We start from the raw sequence: 20,412 nt of genomic DNA, 5'->3' as shown, positions 1-20,412 counted from the left end.
CAGTCGGTCGCCCAGCTTCAGGGAGTTGTATTCCTATTGCTAAGCTTGCTGGAACTCGGCGAGTACTGTACTGATAATGAGATAAAATGTAATAGACAAGAGGTTTAATGAGTGGGATGCGGTTTCTGAAGACGGGAATCGGTCGTTTACTTTCTTTGAATTCCAGTCGTAAACCGACCATGGAGCCTCCGAGTCCTTTTGAATAATTGCGTGACCATTAAAAATTACACAGACAATATTGGTTGGACAGTAGTTGTAATGGCAAGGTTGCTTGGCAACGGGAATCAATATTTACAAATTTTTTTTTAACGGTGCCGGTCCTTTGAACTGCCAGGATAATGTATTCGTTTAATGGACTAAAACAGATTAATTATGTATTGTAGCAGTGGAAGTTGTGGCGGCGGCGAGAGTGGTAGTAGTAGTAGTAGTAGTAGTAGTAGTAGTAGTAGTAGTAGTAGTAGTAGTAGTAGTAGTAGTAGGAGTAGTAGTAGTAGTAGTAGTAGTAGTAGTAGTAGTAGTAGTAGTAGTAGTAGTAGTAGTAGTAGTAGTAGGAGTAGTAGTAGCAGTAGTTGTTGTTGTTGTTGTTGCTGTTGTTGTTGTTGTTGTAAAAGTAGTAGTAGTAGTAGTAGTAGTAGTAGTAGTAGTAGTAGTAGTAGTAGTAGTAGTAGTAGTAGTAGTAGTAGTATAGTAGTAGATAGTAGTAGTAGTAGTAGTAGTAGTAGTAGTAGTAGTAGTAGCAGTAGTAGTAGTAGTAGTAGTAGTAGTAGTAGTAGTAGTAGTAGTAGTAGTAGTAGTAGTAGTAGTAGTACACTCGAGACCTCTTGTTGGTCCAAAAGTGTCTGTTCTCTATCTAAGATTGTCGTCTGTATACAATTTCAATTAAAAAAAAAAACATTTCGATAAAGAACAGAAAATTTGGGACTAACAAGTGGTATTGACTCTAAGTCTAAGCAGAAGTTGAATAAGCTTTAAGCAGAAATTGACGTGATGCAGAATCCACTGTATATAAGTGCTGCTTTGTGGTCTAGTTGTATGGCACCCTGCCTCTGACTTACATCTCCTTGGTTCGAATCCGAATCTGGAGATGCGAAGTTGAGTCATTGGAAAAGGCTCATCTCTACTCAAATTATCTCACCATACTCAGGTCTAAAATGAATACAGTATAGTGGAATGGAGTGACTAAGTTAGGGTGGCTTAGACCAGCCCCCCCCCCCCCCAATATTAGTAGTAGTAGCGTATGGCTACACCTTCAAATTCATTTCGTCAGCCCAGCTTCGGAAGTCTTCCTCCGCCCCAAGAACTGTCTCATATCCACCTGCAGTGAAGGACGATGTGATCGCTGGTCTTTGGAGCTGTCAGACATATCCGGCAGGCATCACTGTTCCCAATTTTCCATATTTGATGCAGTTCTGCCATGTACTGTTAAGAGGCGATTTGAGGGAACAGTATTTCCTGGCATTGTGGAATGCAGACATTCTTTTGGTGGGATCTGTAATAATGTTTCCTCCTCTTGGTATTTCCCTGTTCCACATTTCTTTCCAGTACTCCCAGATTGAAAGATGTCAAAGCAAATATGATAAAATGTACATTATTTATTGATAGATATCGCCCTTACCAAGACTTTAGAAAAAGAACATCGGACGTGTTATTTTGGTCACTTTTAAAGATCTTTATATGATATATCAAATTAAGAGAGTAGGGAGCGGGCAAAGGTGCAAGATAAAGATCTGAACAAGTATTTATGAAACAGTCGAGGCAGACTGAATTTTTGGGATGTTTTTTTTCTTTCTTGCTTAGTCTGGCGTCGTTTCATACACACTTGTTCAGATTCAGATCATTACACTGCAGTCCGCTTAAGATAAACTCTCGCTTAAAATAAACCCTGAGGCTGGTCCCGATTTTGCTGTTCTAAATCATTAGTAATTTAAAACGTTTAAGATAAACTCCATGCGTCAGCTATTCCAGATAAGATAAATTCATCAATCTGGATCGACATGACTGGGACTGGGGAGTCTCTCAACCAACTGCAAAGTTGGCATCTTGTAGTTGCCCCCCCCCCCCCCCCCCAAAAAAAAACAAAAAAACAAAAACAAAAAAAAAAAACGCACACACACACTTAGCCCTCACAAGACTAGTTTCATGGGCAATCAGTTATCAGAACAAGACTGGGGATGCAGTCTGTATTAAAGGAGGATAACAAATAGAATGGACAAATGTTTGTGTTGCTGCAGGGTTGTTCCCCTTGGGTTTTGAAACTTGGTTTGTTTGTTTTTTCCCTGGTCGCTGTGACTGTGAGTTTATTTTCAGTGGACTCCAGTGTACATTATATTATATCTTGGCATTGACATTACCCGTTTTTTTTTGTTTTTGTTTGTTTTTTTTGGGGGGGGGGGGGGGGGGCAACTAAAGTGAGGGAATGGTGAAATCTATCAAATGATGTGCATCTAAAATCATTATACATAATTGTTTTTGTCTCAGTGACAAGAAGAAAAAAAATTGTATCACCACCTTGTCTCATGTCCAATGCTTGTGTTGGCTGGTGACTCCTTGTCAAGCCCTCTGAGCGGCCATTAGTATTAGAGCCGCGAGTTCCCGCGAGATTATAGTTGCCGGCTACAGGATTTGAGTTCTGCTCACCTTACTTGGGTGTAAATAAGCATCTGGCCAATTACAGAATTCTCTGTTCAACAAAGAATTTTGTAATCTCGCCCACCAGGCGTCATATCTTGTGCTATATGCTGTTGGCTAGGGAGCTCTTATAAAAGAAACCTAATTGACGTCACTCAGCTTTTTGTTGTTTTTAACCAGCCATTTTTATCAGATGTCCCCACTAAATTGCATCAGAATATGACTAAAAATATAAACGTTTAAGTTTAATGTAAGACACGGTTTCCAGTGTTCGTATGGTACATCCGGCTGACAGATGTTGTGAGTTAATTAAACGCATAGCATCAATAAAGCGTTTAGTAGATACTGTGCTATATAATTGCTCAGGTAAATTGTTCTATAACGGTAAAAGCTTGCGGTGGTCTTCAATTTTTTTTTCTGGATTAAATAGTGAAAAACAATCTGTGCGGCTATGTAATATGTGTTATATCACTCACTTTTGGAACAAAGCTTTGCTCGGCGAACAGTTGACTCCTTGGAAAAGGCTCTTTACTCAAATTTTCTCACCGTACTCAGATGTAAAATGAGTAAGGCTACCTGCCCATTAACAGCATTGCTCTGTACGAAAAAATTGCAATATTGCCCAACAATAGGGTTTGGCATTTTAAAAATAAAACAAAACAAAATTTCACCTACTTTAAACACTAGGCAGGTCTATTTTAAATTAAGATTTATTTCCGTTGTAGCAATGTGTATTTAGGCACAAAAGGCAATGTCTGGGAAAGTTTGGTGTTTTTCAGACTATGTGACATTTTTTGAAAATTAATCTGACAAGCATGTGTCTGTTTATGGATTACTTTTCATTTTTCAACCCAGAGGAGCTGAACTGACGAAAGCTAAATGATTCAACATCTATGTCTTTTACATGGATGCCAAATTATTTTTTGAAAAAAAAATCCCTTTAAATGAGTTCACTTTCCCATCTCACCTAAAACGAATCCTTGTAACAAATAAAAAATAAATTATAATTATAAATTCCCTTTATTCATCCCAAAGGGTTTTTTTTTTTCCTAGGGTCTACGCCAAGGTAAAACTGGAATAAGCCAGGTGTCAGCCGCATTGCAGCGTCACAGATTGAGCAAGGGCAAGGTGACTTGCTCAAGGTCACACAGCACAGCGGTGGGTGATCGAACTCGGTATCTTCCGGGTACGAAGCAAAGACTGTACAGCTGAGCCACGCTGCCCCTTGTAAATAAGCAATCTAAAATAACTCCTTTTCCTTTCCTTTGCAGGTGTATCGGCCCTTTATTGTATCAATTTCAATATCATTTCTGCCTTGAGAAGAAGGGTCTTCAGTGGCATTCTTCTTGGAGAAAGGAAAATTAAATATGCTAAGGTGTCAAAATAAACCCCAGAAAAACTGAACATTTGGCATCCCTGCTTTTAGAGTTGAATATGAAAATGATCTTTGATACAGTCTCCTATATAATACGCATCTCCATGATTATTCATTTTGTTAAGGCTTTACCGTGCTTGCGACAAATTTAGGTCATTTCAGCACTAGTAAAAAGTAAGAAATTGGTACACTCAAGCACGGTTTCCTTTAACTCATTCAAATGTCCCAATTTGTTTCCTTTTGGACAGTTTCCTCAAACATTTTTGCATGTCCTGAAACTGAAAGGTTCGAGGAAAACGTGCTGGAGTGAAGCCAACAATCTCTAGATTCACGATTAAGTGAAAGGAAGACAAAGGAGAATGGTTCAAATAGGGAAGAGATGTAGATTCCAAAAGCACAGTATCACTGTCCTACTTTGTGATAACCTCAGTCTCATCCAGTCATAAGCACAGGATCACACTAAGAGGAATACACTCAAATGTTTACAAATTATTATATATTACACAAAAAAATTAATACAACGCATAACAGAGAGATTATTTACAAGACAAAAAAACATCATCTCCCAAAACGTTAACTATACATTTGACTGTTTCCCTCCCAGCCAGGGCCAGTACAAAACCAAGTAATCTCATTCCAAGACAAAGACAGAAAACATTTTGGAAAACGGATATAGGGGAATAGAAGACAGCAAGTGCCTCCCGACTCCCTGCCCATTATGGGAAGCCAAGAACCCCACCCTGGCTTAGTTTGTGATCACCTCAAAGTCTCATCCATTCATAAGCCCAGGATCACACTAATAAGAGGAATACACTCAAACGTTTACATACCAACATTACATTCGAACAAAAAGCATAACAATACATAATAGAGAAATGAATTATAAGAGAAAAAAAAATACCATCTCCCAAAACTCATACTACACATTTGACTGTTTCCACTCTCATCCAAGGACTCTGGTAAGGGGAAGGACAAACTGTGATCCCATTCCAACACAAAGACTCAGAAAACAGATAGGGGGGGGGGGGGGGAATAGAAGACACAGCAAGTGACCTGACCACCATGGGAGTTGACTTTGACTTCGAGCAGAAAAAAGTTGAATATATGCAGACTCCACTGTACATTGAAATAAACAAACAAAACTCCAAATTGAACTTGGGACAGATCTTTAATACAATCCTCTTTGGCAATTCTTCCAATAACGCCAAGAACACATTTTGGGATCAACATCAACAACAATGACTAGATTTGGCTGATATGGGGGAAGACAGGCAAAGCCTCCACTTAATATTCATCATCTTCCTCTGCACCTTCGTCGTCGACGGAGTCCACTCCCACCTCTTCATAATCTTTCTCCAAGGCGGCCAGATCCTCACGAGCCTCGGAGAACTCTCCTTCTTCCATACCTTCTCCAACGTACCTGTTAGAAAAGAAAAAAAGATATATAACATAAATATATATATGGATTTGTTCTTCATAAAAATGCTTATGAACAAGTCTGGTGAAAAATTATGAATGCACTAACATCAGGGATGTAAATGGCAAATGACAAAAAATTCTGAAACAACTCCCACACTGCCTTTTACAAAATTAATGGTTCAAATAAAAGGAAATAGTTGTGTATGTATTTCTCATAGTCTATTTATAACTACAAAGAGGAAGCGAAGAAAACTGATGAACGCATAAATATAACAAAGGTTGATAAATCTCAGTTAAAAAAATCACCTGATGTCCAATTGATTATATTGTAAGCTCAGTCTCCTAAGTCTAACTCTACTAATTAGTGATTGGATGGCCAAAATCTATTCTAAGAATGAGAATCTCAAATCAATGATGCAATATAAAATTAAACAAACATATGCAAAAGTAACAATGTAAAGGAATGGAGAAGGATGGGTAGCCCAGCACTAATGAAGAAAGCTAAGGACAGATCTGATCTGGATGAAGGGTCATTACTACAGCAAAGTAATCTCATGACTTGTCTGCCTCGACAACTACAACGACCAGTTACTTATCTAACTTAGTTTAGTCAGGAATATGAGAATGAGAACTTGAGAGAACTTAGAATTCTAAGTCAAAACAGGAGAAATCAGTGCAACATCAAATAAAAACAAACATATGCAACAGTAAAAAAAAACAACAATTTTCTAAAATTATCAACTTAGCTTCGGGTTTAAACCAAGAAGAAATTCACAAAGACCGCCACACTCCAATAAACACCTATAGATTGTTGTGATGACGTTTTTACACTGAGTTCGTTATGTAGCCACGGTGGCTATTTACTGAACAAAATTTCAGAATTTTTTTTTCTGAAGGACCTCTATAACTGCTATGTAGTTCAGAATCAGTTCAGAAATTTTCTGTCTGAATTCATGGCCTGTGAATAACGAAGACTTGCGCTTGTAGTGGAAATAACCACTTCCGTTCAAAACAGTTAGTGGAGTGTTTCTGTGTATACAGAAAGTGCTTGCCATGTCTGGGCCTATATGCACCATTCTATATTTTTGTTGTATTTTTTTAAAAAGAGGTCTTTTAAAAAAAAAATTATTTTCCCTTTTTTATATATTTTATTCTGAACCCCCCCCCCCCCCCCCCTCCTCTAAATTGAAATAATCTGAATTCAGAAAAATTCTGAAAGATTTACATCCCTGTAACATGATCTTTTGTTTGTATATACAATTTTGTGTACTTATAATAAAAAACAAACCAACTCAACCTGGTGCTGACGATGGTTTGAGGGTTGAAACAATTAAATCAGTAACAGAGTTAATAGTACAACCATAGTTTCAAAAATCGAGGTCAAGATATTGATTACTTCCAAAACTGATCAATTGATGGAAACTTGACAATATCATTGAGAGCAGGGAATACAGTGGAATCCACTTGAAGTCAACACTCTTAACTCACTCAATCCTAGAGATCTTTTGCTACTTTTCAAAATTGGAAGAAATGTATTATAAATGTGCATAGATGGTTTTATTCAACTACCATTAATGTGTCAAAATGAAAAACATTAGCTTTGATAGGCCTAAAATTTGTCTCAGAAAAAATGCAATTAAGAGGGATGGGGTAAAAGTGACACAGATAAACTACGGATATAGTCGTCATTAGGGATGAGTGAGTTAAAGTAAGCTAACTTCTACTAAAAGCCTCCACCTGGTGTTGACCCGAAATTTTCTGTTCTTTATCTAAGTGTATAGATAAAGTCAACCTTGATCAAAAGTCGACTAATCCTTCCTATCCGGCAGTGTAAGCGTTATCAGGATTCCACTGTACATTCAGATGAATACTGACATGCCAACATTTTAAAATAAAAATTCTGGGATATCTGTGGGACCTAAATGAAGACTTAAAAATAATAGGAAATACTGGGTTTCCTCAAATCTCCTCGTAACAGGACATGGCAGAACTGCATCGAATATGTGCAGATGGAAACTTGGGAACAGTGATGCCTGCTGGAATTGTCAGGCAGCTCCACAGACCAGCGATCACATAGTCTTCCACTGTCCAGTAACTAAACTTGAAGGTGGCTATGAAACAGTTCTTAGTGCGGAGGAAGACTTTTGACAAAATGAAATTGGAGGTGTAGCCATACGCTACTAAAACAACTCTCATAGCAATTGTTGGAAACTAAAGAAATATGCAAAGAGAAGAGAAATATCAGGAAATTTCCATGAATAAGCCATACATACCAGTGGACAAAGGCCCTCTTGGCATACATGAGGTCAAACTTGTGGTCAAGTCTAGCCCAGGCCTCGGCGATGGCTGTGGTGTTACTCAACATGCACACAGCCCGCTGGACCTTGGCCAGATCTCCTCCTGGCACAACAGTGGGGGGCTGGTAGTTGATGCCCACCTGGAAAAGAATGGCAAAGGAAGGATGAAAGATGAGGAAAATAAATTTTTAAATTCTTAAAGTTAGCTCTCATGTACGTACGTTTTTAAAAAATTACTAATAATATACAGCAAAATTATTTTTTAAATTGGGACCCGAGGTCACTGTCGCAATCCAGGGGCTGTTATTCAGAAGTTCCATTGTACATGTTTTTATTTTAGAGTATGTCAGTATTAGACTAGCATCGTAAATGATATAAAAAGTAATAACGACACCGTTATGCATCAGACAGAAAAATATCAAGACTCATAAATATGCAGAAAACAAACTACACTTCAGACGGTGAATTCAAAATTCCCTCCCAAATTTTGTATCTATAAATTTGGCAACAATGTGAACATTTTGAACAATAAAAAAATCTGTCCTGAAACCAATAGAGTACCAGTCTACAAAACACAGGACTCAAGAGACTGATAGTTTCGAGTCCCATCTCTGTCTCATTACTATTTCCTTACCTTGAACCCAGTAGGACACCAGTCCACAAACTGGATGGTTCTCTTGGTCTTGATGGTGGCAATGGCAGCATTGACATCTTTGGGGACGACATCTCCACGGTACAACATACAACAGGCCATGTACTTGCCGTGACGGGGATCACACTTCACCATTTGGTTGGCTGGTTCAAAACAGGCGTTGGTGATCTCAGCAACTGACAACTGTTCATGGTAGGCCTGAAGTGGACAGGGTAAAAGAAATTTGTATTTTGTTTGTTTGTTTGTTTGTTGCTTTAGGTCTCTTCCAACACAATTGAGGTTATATGAGAGACCGCTGAAACAAAAAAACAAGCAATCTAACAAAAATAGTACAAATGTAAATCAAAATCATAACCTAAAGATTTTTTTTTGTTTGTTGCTTTAGGTCTCTTCCAACACAATTGAGGTTATATGAGAGACTGTTGAAACAAAAAAACAAGCAATCTAACAAAAATAGTACAAATGTAAATCAAAATCATAACCTAAAGATATCATAAGCTAAATTATAAATAACCAAGAACAAACAGGCAGAAGCTTTACAGAAAAAAAATATCCCCTGTCAAAAATACAATCACAAACCAAAGAAGCAGGATAGGCTAGTAAAGAGAAGAAGAAACGACATCACTATCGGATCGTACACCCATGCGAACATCATAGGTATATGATTCAAGGGTGACGCTCCCATCCAACCACCCGCAAATTTGTATTTGATACTGGTCAGTATTATACTAAAGTAAACTTTGTTGACTCCAGATAGGCCTAGAGAAGAAGGGGTTAATGAAATTTGAATTAGACACTGGTCAGTATTTTAACTAAAGTAAACTTTGTCAACTCAAGACAGGCCTAGAGTGGAAAGGGTTAACGAAATTTGTATTTGTTACTGGGCAGTATTTTAACTCTAAAGTAAACTTTCTGAACTCTTCATTAATCAGCAAAATATATCAGCTTTACAAAAATACAAGATGAAGGGGAGGCACCAAGGACACAATCTAAAATATATAAGTAAAGGATTAAATAAATTACCTTTTCAGCAGAAATGACAGGTGCGTATGTTGCCAGAGGGAAATGAATACGTGGGTATGGTACCAGATTGGTCTGGAACTCGGTCAGATCTACATTCAGGGCACCGTCAAATCTGAAAATGTAAAACATTTATTGAAGAGTCATCCATTTACAACTACAAACCACAATGAGGAAACAGATAGTGTGCTTATGACTATTGTCTTCTTTCAACAATGACAGTGCATATTTCTGAGGAAAACATTGAATCAAAACCTTGGTACACAAATTTGCAGGTCTGACAGCCCAATGGGCTAGGTTTTATACCATTGTAATGAACATTATGTTACGTTGGTTTGGGAGTATTTTCATTACAACAATGAGCCCATAAAGATATCAGACCAGCACACGATCAACACCAATTTATTGACTTCTAACTGCAGTTCCCCCTTAACACAAGAGGCACACCATTGAGAGGGATGGTGTCTTGATTTTTAGTGTTCAACTTTATAACTTTACACTATTTTCTGCCTGTTTTAAGGCTTGCACGTCAAGTTGGGAATTTATTTTGTTTTGCATGTAATATTTTGTTAAAGATATAAGAGCACTGTCATCTGCAAAATCTAGGTCATCCAATTATATTAAAATAATGAAATGAAATGGGTTCTATGACAACAAAAACAAATATTGTAATTTCATACCAAAAAAAAAAAAAAATAAAGAGGGAGGGATGAAGAAAGAACAACACAACTGCTGTTTATAGAGATGTGGTGATCTTTAGTTATCTTATATTTTCTTTAAGTAAGCGAAGACCTTCAACTTTGTCTTATCTTACCTGAGAGAGGCAGTGATGGATGAGACAATTTGGCTGATCAAACGGTTGAGATTGGTGTAGGTTGGTCTTTCAATGTCAAGGTTACGTCTGCAGATGTCGTAGATGGCCTCATTGTCCACCATGAAAGCACAGTCTGAATGTTCCAGGGTGGTGTGAGTGGTCAAGATAGAGTTGTATGGCTCTACCACAGCTGTGGACACCTGGGGGGCTGGGTAGATGGCAAACTCCAGCTTTGACTTCTTGCCGTAATCCACAGAGAGACGCTCCATCAACAGGGAAGTAAATCCAGAACCGGTTCCACCACCAAAGCTGATGTAAAGAAATAAAAAGATGAAGTGAAAATACTAATTAAAAAGGAGCCCAATTAATTTTAACAAGAAATAAAGTGATTACGAAAGTGCAAGAAGACAACAGAGAATAAAAACTTTGCGGCGGCAATGGGGGCTACTTACCTCCATTTTGGCAATTGTTAAAAGTGTATTATTATTATTTTCAACTTTTCCTCTCCCCCCCCCCTTTTTTTTTAATATCGGAATACAAGAGGAGGAAGATTAGGAAGGCCAAATAAATGCTCAGTGACAGGAAGCAAAGGGTGGTGGATACACATGGAAGAAGGTGGAAAAGACAGTTCAAGAAAGAGTCAAATTAATGTAGAACCATCGCTGACGGCTTATGCTCCAATTCCAATTGAATGAAATTTAAGGGCGTAAGTAAGTGTTTGAGAGTATGAATATGTGTAGGGAATATAAAGCACATCTGGACAGTACTTCGTACTGGGGTTGCACTATAAGAAAGTTAATTTTATTATCATGAATGTTCAGCAATAAATTACCTGTGGAAAATGAGAAATCCCTGTAGACCTGTGCACTGATCAGCTAGCTTCCTGAGACGATCTAAACACAGGTCGATATGCTCTTTACCCACTGTGTAGTGACCTCTCGCATAGTTGTTAGCAGCATCTTCTTTGCCTGTCATCAGCTGTTCGGGGTGGAATAGTTGGCGGTAGGTACCAGTACGAACCTCATCTTTATTGAAAGAAGAAAAACACATTTTTCTTTCTTAAATGATAAAACTTTTTTTAACCAATAGTAGATTTTTAAGTTGGAACAGATGATATAAAAAAGTGTAAATATATTTAAGGGGGAACCCTGAAACACATTACAGGACTCACTGTTTCTAGCATACTCCTTCCATACCTCAACCAATGGAATCATTGATTTCCAGGAGCACCACTAACAACAACTCATTTTTCATTGTTTTAAACTTGTGATCACAAGTGTGGCTAGATAGCTAAGTCTGTTGTGCGACCGCTCACTGTCCTCTTTCTCCCGGCCAGTCGGAGGGCGTTGCGTCAATTGGATCCAGAGTTTGGCACTGACCCCTTGACTTTTTATTGTTTTCATCGGGCATTTCTCCATACCCTATTTTTCTCATCATTATTGATCCAAGTGCCTGCTTCACACTTTTTCTGATTTCTTTTTACAAGGGATCCCTAGCCAAGAGTAACACTGAACATGATGGACTAGGCAAGACGCCTGTTAGGTAATATTACAATTTTTCCGACAGAGACAAGCCTGCAGGTATTCATTCTAAAATCCTAGTACTGTGGGAATGTGGGCAAAGAGCCTTTTCCAATGACTCAACTATATGATGCTCAGAATGGGACTCAAACCCTGGACCTTCCAATCAAGTCTTGTATCATACCACAAGACCACATGGTCGACAAATTTAAGATATTTTCAAGTGAACATATCAAAACTCTCCCATCCAAAGTCTTCTCAATGTCCTAAAAAAAACAAAAGTTGTATATCAGACAAGGTCAAAAGGTGCCCGCCTGATACCAGTGTTAAGAAAATTTGATTTTTACTTAATTATGGGCTGTTTTCATGGGGTTAATGCTTGGAATCAATTGATAATATGAAGAAGAGATAAAATGAGATAGCTCAACATACTCTGTTCAACAGAATATGAAATAAACAACTTGAAAGTGAAATTTGAATGCTGTTTGGCATGTGCTTAAAACGAGGTCAACGCATCACCTTTTTAGAAATCATGTAGAAATTAAATGTGATGTTTTAGCTCACGTGATTGAAATTTGACTAATAGTATAAAGTCAAAATTTCCTTTTAAACGCAATTGCAGCATATTACATATCTGATTACGTTTCATATAGACTTCTTAAAAAGTTGGTGTTGCTTGTGACCTTTGGTGTCATCAAACACAGCACAATACTAAGACTCGACACGAAACTTTAAAGCTCATGTTTAATGTTTATAAAACGTTTTATTATGAGAAAAAGCATGGATTTACTATCTGAACTCAAATCTTGGAGTAAATGTATACCTTTTTACCGATATCGAGGTTTATTGGTTTTAGTGTCATTTGTCACAAGCAACACGACATGCGTGAACACGTGGAAGTTTGTTTCATTAAATGGCGATTCGCAATTTTGATCCACCCTTCTTACCAGTCTTTGAAGTGCAGCACTTTCATTTGCCTTTCCAGCGTGGCTCCAGGCAGAAAAGGTAAGTTGAACTTTGGTGTCATTGCTATTTTACATTGTCACAAGCAACACTTGATATTGGATGTTATAAAGTGCCACCAAAAAAGTATGTTTTCAGCTGTTATTCTACTTACAAATATGATATTATGACATCTCACATAAGAATGTGATTTTGACACAATTAATTATTTCCTTGTAATTCTAACTTTTTATGTTTCAGGGTTGTATCAATCAAGAAAAAGACAAAACTCAAGCTTTTGACGAATCCAGATAAAAGAAGGGTTGTCAAGAAATTTGATTTGATTTACTATTAACACACTAAATTACTACAAACTAGCAGATTTGAGCAGTAGGGCGGATGTTACCGTATGGTTACATGAATTCATTACCATGGCTGATATTTATCTAGTGTTTGTGTGACTTCTGGTACTTTTTTGTGACCATTGGTGTCATAGGTTAAAATGTCACAGGTGACACTTAAGTTTGAAGTTTCTAATGTATTTCTGTTTTCATGTTCTTCAAAGCTTGAAATGTCATTGATTACATTTTAACAGGCTATATTACATGTGTTCAGTTGCTATTCTTGATTTATTGAGGCAAAATTGCGGTCTAGTGACGATTTTGACCAAAGTAATAGCAACAATGGTATTACTAATTTCTAAGTATATTTCCAATTTGAATGTATTTACTTTCTTAAAATATTATTGAATTTCATTTTAGTTTTAGAGTAGGTTATTGTGATTTTTTGACTGAAAATAATGATATATTAAGGACGAAAGTGTGATTTGGTGTTGCTTGTGACATAAGTAATGGTGTCACCGGTTTATGTCACAAGTCACATTCAGATGCTCTAATTTCCATCTAAATATCTATTTTTGAAGTCTTTGGTTTCTGAATATTATTAAATTCCGTATTTAACTGTGATTATTACACTGGTTTGACTGAAATTAATGATATATTGTCGAAATTGCAATTTGGTATTGCTTGTGACATAAGTAATGGTGTCATCGGTCTAATGTCACAAGTGACACAATGTCGCTAAATAAGATATGCTTTGGTCACATTATTTCCCAACATTTTATTCCAAAAGTTTCTGAACCCTGCTGGTAATAAACATATGCAATATTGTTGTTGTTGTTATTGTACATACATTTTTTGAAATAATATATTTGCATTCTATGTTGCTTGTGACCGGTGACACCAAAAAGCAACATTTTCTCCAATAGTTGGTAACACTATTGTACTATGATTGTTGTTGATTGTGTCTTTTTGTCTATAACTTACTAAATAAAGTTTGATACTCAACAAAAATCATTTGGTTATTGAGTTTTTTGTCTCATTCTGGTGTCACCGGTCACAGGTGACACCAGCAACCTATAGGTAGTGTTGACGATATTATGCTGCGTTAGACCTTAAAGTTATCTAAAGGGCCTTTGATTCATGAAGTACAGGGTTTTTGCTACACATATAGAAACATGAATGGACTATTATGTCACTTTTATTTTGAGAAAAAAAATTGGCACCTTTTGACCTTGGCTCATATCAATGGTGTGGTGTCTGTAAAGTTGAGGCAAGTGAAAATATCAAATTCCCAAACTTGAAATGTGTATAATCTGCTGGTTCTGCACACCTACAATTGTGCCCACTATTAAACAATCTGACCCTTTCTGAATAACTTACCTACTACGGTGGGCTCCAAATCCATGAAGACAGCCCTGGGGACGTGTTTTCCAGCACCGGTCTCGCTAAAGAATGTGTTGAAGGAGTCGTCACCACCACCGATGGTTTTGTCAGAGGGCATCTGACCATCAGGCTGGATTCCATGCTCCAAACAGTAAAGTTCCCAGCATGCATTTCCAATCTGGACTCCGGCTTGGCCAACGTGGACAGAGATACACTCACGCTGTGGAGGTTAAGATTAAAAGAACACATTATTTCTAATTGACAAATTTTATCTCCTTGAAAAATGTTATTATACAGAGAGAGAGACAATGATTGATGAGATAAGATGGAAGTGGTGGTTTAGGGGGGAGGAGGAGGAGAGAGAGAGAGAGAGAGAGAGAGAGGGAGAGGGAGGGAGAGAGAGAGAGAGAGAGAGAGAGAGAGAGAGAGAGAGAGAGAGAGAGAGAGAGAGAGAGAGAGAGGGGGGGGTGTATGAAGAAAGAGAGAGAACTAATATGTGTCTTCGGGAAAATTAAATGTCAATCTCAATCAGAAAGGGAAAACGAGGAGATTTTGACATGTCACATGTTATGTGAGAAAGGGCATAGGTTGTAGTTTTTCTTAGGATTAGTTCAGGGAATATTTGGGTTATTTCCCTTAGCGTGAGGAGCTTTCGGAAGACCTCCCTTTAGTTTTAGAATTTGTTTGGGTTTGTTTAGTTTTTTTTTGGCAACACTAACAAGTTTGGCGGCAATTTTGTTAGATTTTTTTTTTTTTTTTTGGCTGCTATTTTCTCTTGATCAACATAAAACATCTGTAAAAATTACTCCGTTCAGCAGGTACCGCCTTCTTTTTAAACTTTAATTTCAATACGAAGTAACTATTCTCCCCCCCCCCCCCCCCCACCCCCGATGCTAGTCTTCATAATAGTAGTCCACAATTGTTGTATTTTAAATCCAAAGGTTGTAATGCAGTAATTTGTTAAGTTTCTTGTCACAAGTTGCACAATTAAAAAAAAAATCAATCAAATCCAAATCGTAAAAAGCCGGCGACGTTTTTTTCGGTAATCCAATCGGCCGGGGGGGGGGGGGGGTGAGAATAGAGGCAGCCATTTCAATACTTAATACTTAATTTAAAGTACCCATAATTATGTTCGGTTATCAGACTTGCTTGAGCCTCGGATCATTAGATCAATGGCTGGCGGACGGATCCCCAAGTCCCAAGCATCCCGCGATAACATTGGCCCGATTTCAATTTCAAATCCCAGTTCTTTTCTTCTTATTCTTATTAACTTTTTTTTTTCTCATTGTCATTTATATTTATAACACTTTGGTGAAGATTGTAATAATAATGAAGAATACTGAATAATTAAAATATATCTGCTGCCATTCGTTTAACTACGTACCACTACGGCACCGAGATTACTCACTCACTTCTGGTTTACGGATTTCTCTTTTCTAATCAACTAGTGCAAAAATGCAAACTCGATAGCACGCATGTTTCAGTTTCAATGTTTGTAATAAAGTTAAAGTTAATAACTGTTGGTATATAATCACTTACCATGATTGTTGGATGTCTTTAATACTGTTCTTCAAAGAAAACAAAATTCAAAGTCTCTTTCTGACTTGATGTGTCGCTGAGACTAAATGAATTTTAATCTTCACCGAAAGTGAAGTCGGTGGATTAGGGAAAGTACAAAGGGGAAGACTGATTGAGGCAGTGTTGGGTTATTTGATCGCTTTTACTCGATCGACGACCGAGCGCCAAGCCACGAGTCAGTGCTCGATCTCAATGCCGGAAGAGCGAGTTAGTAAAACGATCACTCGATCGTAAAACGATCAAGCGGGTTGTGAGCTTGAGACGATCTTGACACGTGAGACGAGCTTGAGACGATCAGGATTCGAGCGAGCGGAGGGGTAACGAGTGTTTCGAATCATTTCAAATTCAAACGATCACAGTTTGCCATCCGATACCAATCGCCAATGTTTGCACACGGTAGTCTGTGGTTCTTCCACAGCCCTCACTCCTTGTCAGATGTTAGTGTGTCTGGGTGGCAGTGGCAGGGAAATTCGTATAGGTGTATCACGCGTGTGTGACAAGACTTCATTAAACCTACTAAAGTTTGACTATCACACACACACACACATACACACACACACACACTAAGGCTATTTCTATGACACACACGCATCCCTCTATCAATGAACACTCCTACAGTAGTGCGGCTATGTGGTCTAGTCATGACGTAACTATAGGTAGTACTCTAGTCGACCATGGCTCTCGTGCATTATAATGGTCTAGTGGTATGACACCCGCTTTGGGATCGGAAAGTCCTGGGTTCGAGCCTCGCGCTCGGTGCATAGTTGAGTCTTTGGACAAGGCTCTTTACTCACATTCTCTCACCGTACTCAGGTGTAAAATGAGTACCTGGCCGTTAACAGCGTTGTCTTTGTCTGAAAAATTGTAATATCGCCTAACAGGCGGCATGTCCCGTCCTACATATTAAATGTTGCTGTTGACCGGGGACCCCTTTACAAAGCGCTTTGATCACATTTAGTGGATATTGTAAAGGTCAATTTTTTAAAGTAAAACATTAGCTTTGAATATGGAATGTTTCAATTTTAGATGCCTGTGTATTCTTTGTTAGTTCCCATCATCATCATCATCATCATCATCATCATCATCATCATCATCATCATCATCATCATCATCAGGGGCAGCGGTACGGTCTTTGGTTGGCACCCGAAAGGTACCGAGTTCGATCACCCGCCGCTGAGTGGTCTTGAGCAAGTCACCTTGCCCTAACTAAATTTGCGGCGCTGCACTGCGGCTATCGCTTGGGTTATTCCAGTCTTCCCTTAGAATAGACCCGAAAGACGAATCTCCCCTATGGGATGAATAAAGGGAATTATGTTTAATTTATTTATCATCACCATCATATCAGCGGGATCATCATCATCACCACCACCACCACCACCCTAATAATAATGGATAAAATAAATATCAACACATTTCAATGTAATAATCAATCTAAAATCAATCAGTGCTCCTAAAAGACCCTTTGATTTCTTTGTCTAATTCGTTCCATACTTTTGGAGTCCCGACAAAGAAAGATTTTCAGCTAACTATAGTTTATATATGGGAATATTAATCAGTCGTTTATATTGGAATCGGAGTTGTCTAGCAGGTGTATTAGTTCAAAGCGCATTTCCAAGGATTTACCATGCTCAATGAACTTCACAATATTTTATTTAATTTATTCCTCCGGCACGCCATATCGACCATACATCCATTTCGTACAGTAGGTACCGATCGCTGTTTGGAGTCTTTTTGTATTAAAGCTCTTTACAATACCCGTCATTGCTTATAAGATAAGAATACATTCACACCTGAGTCAAGTGCCTGACACACGGACTTAACGTCTGGTTCACAATTTTCAACAATCACTGTCACTCATCCGGCCATTGACAAGGCTTGATTTTGTGACAAGAGACACCGTACCACTGAGCGACCGAACAAATAATCACCATCTGCGCCATCGTCATCATCATCATCATCATCATTATCATCATCCTCATCACAGCCGTAACAGCCAGCAAAACCACAATCATCTTCGGGTCCGGTCTATCCGTGTGGGGGGTGGGGGTGGAACCTGCTAAAGTATTTCATTTTTTAAACAGAAACACGATAATCATCATCATCATCATCATCATCGTCATCCATTGTCGTCGGCATCGTTATCATCGTGTCCGGGCAATCCGTGTGTGTCTGGGTGTGGAACCTGCTAAATATTATTATTATCTACCTACCTAATAAAAACACACCATTCTTGTTCATTTATTTTTCAAATAATGAAATGAAAGGCACGACCTTTCCCGCACACACAAGAGGCGATGACGACCAGTGACAAATTATGGGAGGTGGGGGCGGCCGACAACTTTTGGCGCGACATAAATATGAAATGTTAAAGTGACAGCGGGATGATGGTGGTGGGAGGGGGGGGGGGGGTCTCAACCCTTCACCATCAACAACTGTTTGATGGCGTGTGTGTGTGTGTGTGTGTGTGTGTGTGTGTATGTGTGTGTGATGCGACGAACGATCATAATCAAGGCTGCCAGACAGCCAGATTTCTTCTTGCCCAAGTAGTCAAATAGACCCCAAATAGCCCAACACCACAAGCATTCTGACTCCCTTGAAAAACTCATTTGTTTTGATTAACAAAACAATCGACTACAGTTGGATAAACTTATCTTTTCATTTTTTTTTAAATAAAAGATTTTTTTTTTAAAATGAATAATAATAGAAAAGCGTTTCTTAGTAACCAATTTTGAACTTGGCCATCTGGCAGCCCCCATCATAACCAGCTGCAGTCAAGCCAGCCACAGACATAAGAGAGGGAGGGGTATGTGAAGTTTCCTGTGGCAAACGAGTTGCTCGTGTTTTTTTTTTTCAAACGAATCACTGCTCGATGACGTCACTGACTCGAAACCCGCCCGAAACCGACTCGATTTTAGAGGACTCGATCGAAAACCCGCTCGATTTGATCGTTTCAAACTCGACCCAGCACTTGATTGAGGCGGGATGCGGATGCCGCACGGAGATGCCGCAAAGAGATGCTCTAAAGAGCAATATCGATATTACTATGTGGATGTGGATAAAGATAAAATAGTGATAATTTGATTTGTTATATTTATAGATTTGGTAATTATTAATCTTATTTGAATATATTTTGTCCAAAATGGTTTTGATTGAGACATGAAAAACGAGAAAAATACCATATAAACATGTTGTTAAAAAATATATCGATTTTGATAAGACATATCGATTTGCAATTAATGATAGTTTCTGAAGAACTGGTTCTAACCAGAATCACAGGTTATCAGTGTGCCCAAAAATGCCAATAAATAAATGACGATGTACGCTGGATGCATCGGATGAGTAAAAACTTCCACGTGTTGGTGAGTAATGGGACCAAGAATTACTCATGTTTGCCAATACTATTCTTAGCGTATATCTAGCTACTTTCTACTTCTACTACGTAGCACGGGTCCTACTACTGCTGTGACCACTACAACTACAACGACTACTACTACTACTACTACTACTACTACTACTACTACTACTACTACTACTACTACTACTACTACTACTACTACTACTACTACTACTACTACTACTACTACTTCTCCACCACCACCACTCCTACTACTACTACTACTACTACTACTACTACTCCACCGCCACCACCTCCATCACCAGCACCACCACCATCACCAGCACCACCACCACCATTACTACTACTACTACTACTACTACTACTACTACTACTACTACTACTACTACTACTACTACTACTACTACTGCCGCTACCTCCACCATCACTACTACTACTACTACTACTACTACTACTACTACTACTACTACTACTACTACTACTATTGCCGCCACCTCCACCATCACTACTACTACTACTACTACTACTACTACTACTACTACTACTACTACTACTACTACTGCCGCCACCTCTACCATCATTACTACTACTACTACTACTACTACTACTACTACTACTACTACTACTACTACTACTACTGCTGCTGCTGCTGCTACTACTACTACTACTACTACTACTACTACTACTACTACTACTACTACTACTACTACTACTACTTCTACTACTACTACTACTACTACTACTACTACTACTACTACTACTACTACTACTACTACTACTACTACTACACTACCACCACCATTGACTATCGGTATTGTATAGCCTACTAAAACTTTTTTTTTTTCTGTTTGAAACTGAATACGCACCCGTACCAACTTGAATACGCACCATTGGCATCTATGGTAATGATGTCCTAGATACGCACCCATACCAAATTGAATACGCACCCATACCGAATTGAATTCGCACCCATACCAAACTGAACACGCATCCATGCCGAATTTAATACGCACCCATACCAAACTAAATACGCACCCGTACCAAACTAAATACGCACCCATACCAATCTGAATACGCACCCATATCAA

General features: G+C 38.4%; 1 protein-coding gene across 1 annotated transcript; it reads right to left on the bottom strand.

The window, feature by feature from the left end:
- Positions 1-5,152: 5,152 nt before the first annotated feature.
- Positions 5,153-19,260, bottom strand: LOC144956938 (tubulin alpha-1B chain-like). The gene is made up of 9 exons (XM_078887771.1): positions 18,938-19,260; positions 15,931-16,077; positions 14,389-14,611; positions 11,038-11,230; positions 10,206-10,514; positions 9,395-9,506; positions 8,354-8,569; positions 7,696-7,859; positions 5,153-5,423 (listed from the first exon to the last, which is right to left on the bottom strand). The coding sequence occupies exons 2-9, from the start codon at positions 15,931-15,933 to the stop codon at positions 5,288-5,290; spliced, it is 1,356 nt and encodes a 451-aa protein (XP_078743897.1). The 5' UTR covers positions 15,934-16,077; positions 18,938-19,260; the 3' UTR covers positions 5,153-5,287.
- Between the last annotated feature and the right edge of the window lie 1,152 nt (positions 19,261-20,412).

This window comes from Berghia stephanieae, chromosome 11 (genome assembly GCF_034508935.2).
Source record: "Berghia stephanieae isolate SIO BIC M18660-M18661 chromosome 11, UCSD_Bste_1.3, whole genome shotgun sequence".
NCBI lineage: Eukaryota > Metazoa > Mollusca > Gastropoda > Nudibranchia > Aeolidiidae > Berghia > Berghia stephanieae.
Note: the sequence above shows the minus strand (reverse complement) of the source record. Positions and strands in the feature narration are given on the sequence as shown.

Bases quoted from the DNA above. Each gene is read 5' to 3' on its own strand.
- LOC144956938 (XM_078887771.1), bottom strand. The intron at 10,515-11,037 runs GTAATTTATTGC...TCTTTACATCAG, and splicing joins GGATTTCTCATTTTCCACAG to CTTTGGTGGTGGAACCGGTT. The intron at 8,570-9,394 runs GTAATTTATTTA...TGTCCACTTCAG, and splicing joins CTGTCATTTCTGCTGAAAAG to GCCTACCATGAACAGTTGTC.